The 8,159-nt window shown below is 41.1% G+C and overlaps 1 protein-coding gene across 1 annotated transcript in view; it reads right to left on the bottom strand.

The window, feature by feature from the left end:
* SLC25A21 (solute carrier family 25 (mitochondrial oxoadipate carrier), member 21) overlaps positions 1-7,578 on the bottom strand; it is a 430,630-nt gene extending 423,052 nt beyond the window's left edge. Inside the window, exon 1 of the mRNA XM_004681924.2 lies at positions 7,305-7,578. Within this exon, the coding sequence (XP_004681981.1) occupies positions 7,305-7,374 (70 nt within the window). The 5' untranslated portion in view covers positions 7,375-7,578. The remainder of the gene's footprint in view (positions 1-7,304) is intronic.
* Positions 7,579-8,159: the final 581 nt, after the last annotated feature.

The raw sequence follows: 8,159 nt of genomic DNA, 5'->3' as shown, positions 1-8,159 counted from the left end.
TGGCAGTATAATGCTACACTTTAACCTGTTGCACCATGAGGGAGGGCCCTTAAAAATATCTTTTATTTCACTTTCTCATTTGACTCGTTGAAGGTAATTAATGAGATATAATACACAAAGCACTTGAATTATTGTGGACTACAAAACTGGAAAACATTTCCAGAATACTTCAACTGGACAATTTGATTAAAACTTCTCCAAGGAGATGAACAAAGTAAAAACAGAAACTGAAATGGCATAGCTGTATGTATACCTACAAGACAAGAAACAAGGACAGGACTGGAAAAGAGGAATCAGTAACTTGTACATTTTGGGGAATAAATCAATGTCTTGCCAACACAGCCATCCAGTAAATGATGTATGGAGGGGGAATGTCCTTAAAGTATTCCAAGTGGAACTAGAGACTTTGAGAAATAGGAGTCTAAGATTCTGGGAGGCAGGCAGGAGAAAGAGAGGCTTAGAGATGCCATTAAGATAGGAACCCTAAAAAAGCTCCTACACAATCTGGGAGATCAGAACAACCGCATGAGCTTCAGGAATGTAAGGATAGCCAAACTGGGCTTGAGGGGAAATGAGAGAGTCAGGGAGAGCTGTGCATAGTAGAACCTCCCCAGCCTGCCTGTGAGCAGGCAGGCAAGTGACTGGGGCTCAGGGACCTTGAAAGCTCCAAGCAAGGAGCGGGGGAGGGAGCATTCTGTCAGCCTATTGTCAGATATGCTGCCACTGGGTGTGACTATGCAAAAAAGACGTTCTTCTTTCTCCCCCAAATGGACTCAGCTCTGTTTAAGATGAGCAGATTAGGAAGCACAGCATGGACAAGATTTCAGCTAGCCAGAAGCTCTTTCCAGTCCACAATCGGCCCAATGCACTTAGAGGCCATGAGTGGTTTAAGCATTGTCTTTTGACTAAAAGTTAAGATTATACCCATCCACATGAAATTATTTGAAGAGAACAAGATATGCATTTGTTAATGAGAGAGTTCTTTTAAACACTATAAGCTAGGAATAAATATAAAGATAATAAAAAATTGTAAACTAGGCCCTCCCTTGTGGCGCAGCGGGTTAAAGCACAGCACTGAGAAGCTAAAGCCACTTCCGCAAGAGTTCGATTCCTGCCTGCCCCGGAGGTGACCACATGGCGTGACAGACCTCTCCTGACCCACCTGCTGCTCCCCTCAGCAGTGTGCTTCATCGATCTGCCTGTTCTGCTCCCCACTCTGTCTCTGGTGAAGCCTCTTACGGCCCCTGAGCTTCTGGCCTGTACCCCAGTTCTGTATGCAAAAATAAATAAATCTTTAAAAAAAAATTGTAAACTAGATCTCTCCAGCTGCTAAAAATTATGGCAATGGGATAACATATCCTAATCCCTCTGATTTCCTACAGATATGATTGCTTTTTTGTGCCCAACTAGAACTAAGTTCTATCAGGCGCTAATTTTTCTTCAGGACTGGAGTTGAAGTTAGAAATTAAAATTTCGATTCATATAACATAGAACTAGATCAGGTATTTAGTATTTACTCAATCAATGTCAGCAATATTTTTGTACTTGTACCATTCATACAAATGTTAAAGCTGTGCTTGGCTGTGAAGACCATCTAGGAAACTTCTATGTAGAAAATAGTTTTCAAGCTGGGCCTTAAAAAATGGATACGATTTCAGCAGGTAGAGATAATAAGAAGATATTTCAGGCACTGGAGATAAAGATGGAAAAGTACTGGTAACATTTAAGAATGATGAGCAGACCTATTTAATAGAAACTAAATGGACTGTGTAGGAGAGGAGTGGAACAGAAGCCTGAAAGCTAAATTGAGGGCACTTCTAAAAGGAGCACAGAATTCATTCTTCTCTCTCTGGTCAGAAATGAAAATCAAGAAAGATTTAACTTGCAATCCTCTGCAATCTAGCTCTCTACAGAATTTTTTTCTCAAAGGTCTTCTAATGCAGTGCTTCTAAAACTGTAAAGGACAAACCAACAAACTTTCCTAAAATACAGATTCTGCTATGATAGAGCTGAAAGGGACCTGGGGCCCTCCAGCTGTAATGAATTTCTAGGCATTACATGGCCTGATACACCTCCATGGGTATTGTGTATTAGGGATCTAATCCAGTGACCTCTTTGACTCTTCCCCCTGCTGGGTAAGAGTGTTGGGTCTAGGCAAGCTCCCTAAAGCTCTTATCATGGTATCCAGCACTCTCTCACTTGAATGTTTATCTTTTGAAAAACAAGGTATTGTTGCCTTACATTACTGATATTTTGAAAAACCTCTCACCTATTAAGATGTAATTACCTCAGTGCACCACCATCGAATCACCGCCACCACAGTCCACTACATGCCTCCCCAGCTTATTCTCATCCCTCCCACTCTGGACACTCCAGTCCTACAGTCAGCTTTCAAGTGTTAGTTTTTAAGCTAGTCTTTATTTGAAGCTGTTTGGTTTCTCTATATTCCACATATAAGTGATACCATCTGGCATTGTCTTTCTCCTTCTGACCTATTTTGTTTAGCATACTCCCTTCGGTTCCCTCCATGTTGCCACAAATGGTAAAAGTTTATCATTTTTGATTGCTCAGTAATATTATATATATATACATATATATATATACATCACATCTTACAGTATATTACACTATATTATAATATTACAATATAGTAATGGATCTTACAATCCATTTATCTGTTTTTGAGCATTTAGGTTGCTTCCATAGTCTGGCTATTGTAAACAGTGCTGCAATGAACACAGGAGTGCAAGTTTCCTTTCAAATTACTGTTTATTAATACTTCGGGTTGATACCTAGGAGTAAGTAACTGAATTATACGGCAGATTTATTTTTAATCTTTAGAGAAACCTCCATACTCTTTTCCGTAGAGGCTGGCCCAGTCTGGCCCTATTACACCATGTGTAATAGGGTTCCATTTCTACACATCCTTGCCATTATTTATTGTTTCTGATCTTTTTGATCTGTGCTATTCTCACCTGGGTAAGAATGTCCTGATTTGCTTTTCCCTGATGGTAAAATGGTGTACATTTGTTCATGTGCTTTTTTGCTATCTGTATGCCTTCTTTGGAGAAGTGCCCTTTTAATTCTTCTGCCCCTTTTTTTGACTGTGTTCTTTTCCTTTTGTTGAATTGGATGGGTTCTTTGAAGATCTTACTTATCGCTCCCTTGTCGCATGTATGGTGTGTAAATATGTTCTCCTATTCAGTAGAGTATTATTTCACTTTGGGTATGTTTTCTTTTTCACTGTGCAGGAGCTTTTTAGCTTAATATAGCCCCAGTTATTTATATTCTCTGTTTGTTTTCTTTGATTTTGGAGGTGAATCCAAACAGGCACCACTGAAGCTTGTGCTGTAAAGTTTTTGCCTATGTTTTTTCTTCTGTGTGTTTTATAGTTTCCAATCTTTCATCCAAGTTTTTCAGTCATCTTGATTTGTTTGTTTGTATGTGTGTGTGTGTGCAGAGTGTTTCCCACATGACTGTCCAGTTTCCCCAATATCACTTATATTGAAGACGTTTTCCTTATTCCAATGTGTGTTCTTGGCTCTTTGGGATAATTTCCTCCTCTTTTAAGGGTGTCTGTTGATTTTTGAGCTCTCAATTCTATTTCATTGGATCTGTGTCTGTTTTTGTTCCAGTACCATGCTACTTTCATAATTATGGCTTTACAGTACAGTTTGAAGTCTGAAAGTATGGTGACTCAATTCTTGTTCTTTTTTTGTCAGCATTGTGTTTGTTATCTGTCTCACCTGAATCTTATTACTTCAAGTGTTATTACTTGAAGCTGAGAACACAAGCTAGAGGCCTACTCAGTAAAATTCCAGTACACATTGACTTGTCTTGAGCACAGCCTTCACCATTAAGACAAAGTTGCCACTGATAACAATATCTATATATGATATCTACAGATACAAACTGAAGGCCAACCTTAAGATGTATATTGCCCAACCAACTGAAGGTACACCTTCTCTTTGGTGTTTTCCATGCAAATATTGCAAACTGTATTTTAATTAATGAACATAACTCTAGCATTTCAGAAAACACCTATTACCCATCTCTTATTGGAACATAACATCCTCTGAAATTCCTCTCTCTGACCCTCTCCATCCACATGGGCACTGTCTACAGTGAATTGATACAGAGGTGGGTCCATGACCAATGCTGGGTTATTTTTTCTTTCTGTAGAATTTTACACTAAAACTGAATAAAAAGAAGTGAATTCCTTGCTCTCTTTCATGTTCTCTCTAAAGAACAGAATCCAAGTACATGTAAACTCAGGAGCAATTGGGGACTACATTCTGTCTCATGTACTGACAAGCAGGAAACAGCAGTCAACTGTGAGAGAGAAGGCTGATAAGACAGATGGAGAGCTCTACAATGTGGCACGCTGACAACCTTGCACATCTCCACACAAACAAGACCTGTGTCTTGGCAGAATGCCCTGCGTTTTCTCCTAGCCTAAGAGCAGATAAGCAGCCTGGCAAGTCGCTACAGAGAGGCAGTTTCTTTCCGATTAGCTTGTGGAAGATTTCCACAAGGCCATTTCTTGTCCATCTCTGTAGTTTCTGTTAAGAACAGTAATTTCCATCTCACTCCCATTGAGGATACATTTATAGACTTCAGTATAAATCCATAAAACTGTTTGGCTGGTTCTGAAGTTGCTCTACAGCAACACAGGGACTCACTGCTCATGTGGTCTATCTTCTGGCTTCAGTTTGATGTCTGTGGAACAAGGAACAAAGGGAACTAACACAGTCTTGATTCTTGGTGACTATGTAGTAATTAACTGTCTGAATCCATTTGAGTGATTTTAATCCTTATCAGATTATGGAAGTTACAATAAGCCATCCCAACTGTTGTACCAGAAATACTTATAAAACACAGTCTTGCTGCCTTGGGAATGCTTAGCCACTGACAGAGAAGTAAGAGATGGAACATCTTAACTCCCTGAGTTCCTCTCAGACTCCAACCCCCATTCCAGTCTGTTCCAGGAATGCATCCCAAACCTTGGGGTTGCTCAAAAAAAAAAAAAAACTGATTTTTTTTTTCTTTAAGAAAGTTTACCACCAAATGCATACACAGATATTGCATTAGATGATGGTATCAGTAGTTAAAACCCCAGTTCAATTTGAATGTATTTTCTATGCTTATTAAAATTCTACCTCTCTTGATTACTGATTCTTTTTTTACCTTTGACCTGATAAATATAGTATGATTAGCCTGAACTTACTAAAGTCCGATAAATACAAGGTTTTATAAAAATAGAAAAAGTGGAAGAAAATATGATTTCACTATGAGGAAAGTAAAAATTATTCTCATCATTGGGTCTCCCTGGTGGTACAAGGGTTAAAGTCTCAGCCCTATCTAGCTATCTCCTGCCACAGAGGCATGAGCTCTATCCCTGGCCAGCAAGCCAACTAACATGGTGTAGCACACCCCTCCTGTCTCCCCTGCTGCTCCCCTCAGCAGGTATTTCAGTAGCTCTGCCTGTTCTGCTCCCCAATCTGTCTCTGTTGAATCTTCTCTCACTCTGCACCTCTGCACTTCTGGCCTATACCCCAATTCTTGTGTGCATACATAAATCAAAATAAATCTTTGAAAAAAATTATTCCCATCATTGATCAATCATTCCATAACAGTTACATAAGTCACCTACACTACTATATTTAACTTACCTTACAAATGTACTAATTTGCCTTCATATTAGTTACAATTGTAAAAATCCATGATGGAATCAAGTATTATTTCTGGCCAAGTGCCAATTAACAAAACAGAATATACAAAATTAGAGTTAGAAATGTGACATTTCTAAAACACATGCAATTATTGAAGACATTATTGCAGACAACCATACCAAACATACCCTCAGTCCTGCTATTACTGAGCGCAAACCTAAGTCTCTCTCACCTGTATGAGATCCATTTTAATACCTCTTGAGTTTATTTTTATCTACTATACAGCATGATCTTCTAATCCAATATAAAGATGCTTATGCATCATTTTTCATAGGTTCACCAATTATCCTTACTTCCCTGTTGGGACCACTGAGTTTTCTTTGATCAGGCTCATGTTCTGAGAAATAGACTCAGGGACAGGTGAAAGGGTCTGAGATAGTGTGCAATTTGACCAAAATGGTAAATAAAGTGGTGTAAATTCATCATCACTACTGGAAAATAACTAAATGGTAGAGAGTGGGGCCACTGACATCATCATAATATACACAGACAGCACAATCACATGTAAGAAATTAATGCCCAGATTTATGCCATTTAAGGAAATATCATCTTTAGAAAGTATACAGGTAATAAGTGATATATGTGACAGGGTTCCCCCATGAGGTACAAATATCTGTGCCAAATAGAATACGTACAGTAACCCGTTATAAAAAGTCCAATTTGTTTGAAAATAACTTTTGCTAGTCAATTTAACTAGTCATTGTCTTAATATGATTTAATAGCATTGCCATAATAGTGAGTGAATATCTTCATTTATAGAACTGTTTTATGATGATGAATAAATGATGACAAATATCTGACATTTATATTAAAACTGAATCACAGTATGTAAGATTATTCAGTCAACTCCTAATGGATATTTCAAAATATATTCATATAACATAATCTCAAGAGTGAATAACCCTCTAGTCGCCCTTAGTAATTATATCAGAGAGTAGCTATTTTAGAACAAGATTTTTTTTCTAAAGGTGTTTTCTAACAGCGTAACTCTCCATGAATTTATGTGAACCTATCCTTGAAAACCAAACCAAAAGTGTTTATCCTCATTAACATACCCGTTTACTTTTAATGTACCCATTTAAGGTGCCAACAGCCCAGGCAAGCACCCCACTCACTAAGACCTGTGGAGCCTGAAGCACCCAGTTTACAGCGCACCCTGTTGTTAGGGAAGATGGGCGCCTACTCACAAGAGGCAAGAGATAGCAACACTCCTTCTTGCGGAAACTGGACCATTTTCACATACAATAGCCAAATACAACAGGCAAACCGGCCTTCTCAAAGTTGCAGGCCTTGAGGCTGCCTACCCTGCTTCTGAGGCTAGGAACAGAGAAGCCCTGGAACCCGAGAGCGGCGGCGCGGGCGCCGCGGCCACTTTAGCTAGCGGCACCCGCACCCGCGCCAGAACCCGCGCCGCCCGCTCCTGTCCGCGGGCTCTCGCGCGTGGGCTCAGGCTCAGCGCTCTGTGTGCGGATTTCCGGAGGGCAGCAAGACGTCAGTTGGGAAACTTGTCTGAGAAAAGTTTCCCAAACAGGTGAAAGGAAAAGTAACGAGCCCCTAGCGGGGCGGCCTTACCCGCGGAACCACCGGCCAGGATCTGCCGAGAAGCCTCGCTCGCGAAGCTGACTTGGGGCTTGGCGGACATCTTCGCCGGCCGAGGACGACGTGGGGCTGAGATGAATGGGGCTGGCGGCCGGCGGGGAGCCGCTCTTGAGTGAGAGGCCCGGGGCTAGGTTTTTGGGCCGGCGACTGGGTGGAGGCGTTGGGTCAGAGCGTAGACTCGGCTGGAGAGTTGGGGCGGCTGCTAACCGGACGCTGCACTTCTTCTGGGGCTCCCTCTCCGTTTGGCTCCTTGGGCTCCGGGGGGGGGGGGGGGAAGACACCCGGGTCGAGTGGGGTTGGGACCGCGGCGGGTCGGATTTGGGTTTGATCTCCTAGGTTGTCGCCCGCTGGCTTCCCTATCGGGAGCCTCAAGCAGTCTGTGGAGCTGGCCGCTCTGCCTCTGATAATGCAAGAAAAGAGTTGACCCTGCTCTGAGCGCCAGCGGCTGGGCTGCCGTGACCCTTGACCTCAAGGCAAGCCAGAGCATAGTGCAACCCTTCAAAACTGAATAAATACCTCGGAGTTACTTGTCCTGAAAGTGTGTCCTGTGACTACGAAGTCAAAAGTCAATACAGCGTACAGTGCTCTTATAATTAAGATAATGCAGTACTTTTTGTAAGACATGGTTTGGTTTAAGGGAATTTATCCCATACTTCATCAACTTGAGTTTTACTTACTGAAAGACAAAAGTTAGTAGTATTACAAGTTATTGTTATTACAAAAAAAATGTTATTGAAAATAATAATTTAGGTCAGGGTATCTTCTTCTTAATACCCAGCAGCTTCAGCATGATGTACAAGTTTGGAAGGCAAGTTCAAGGCTTCAGCC

Source organism: Condylura cristata, unplaced genomic scaffold (assembly GCF_000260355.1).
Source record: "Condylura cristata isolate star-nosed mole 26May11 unplaced genomic scaffold, ConCri1.0 scaffold00013, whole genome shotgun sequence".
In the NCBI taxonomy this organism is placed as follows: Eukaryota; Metazoa; Chordata; class Mammalia; order Eulipotyphla; family Talpidae; genus Condylura; species Condylura cristata.
Note: the sequence above shows the minus strand (reverse complement) of the source record. Positions and strands in the feature narration are given on the sequence as shown.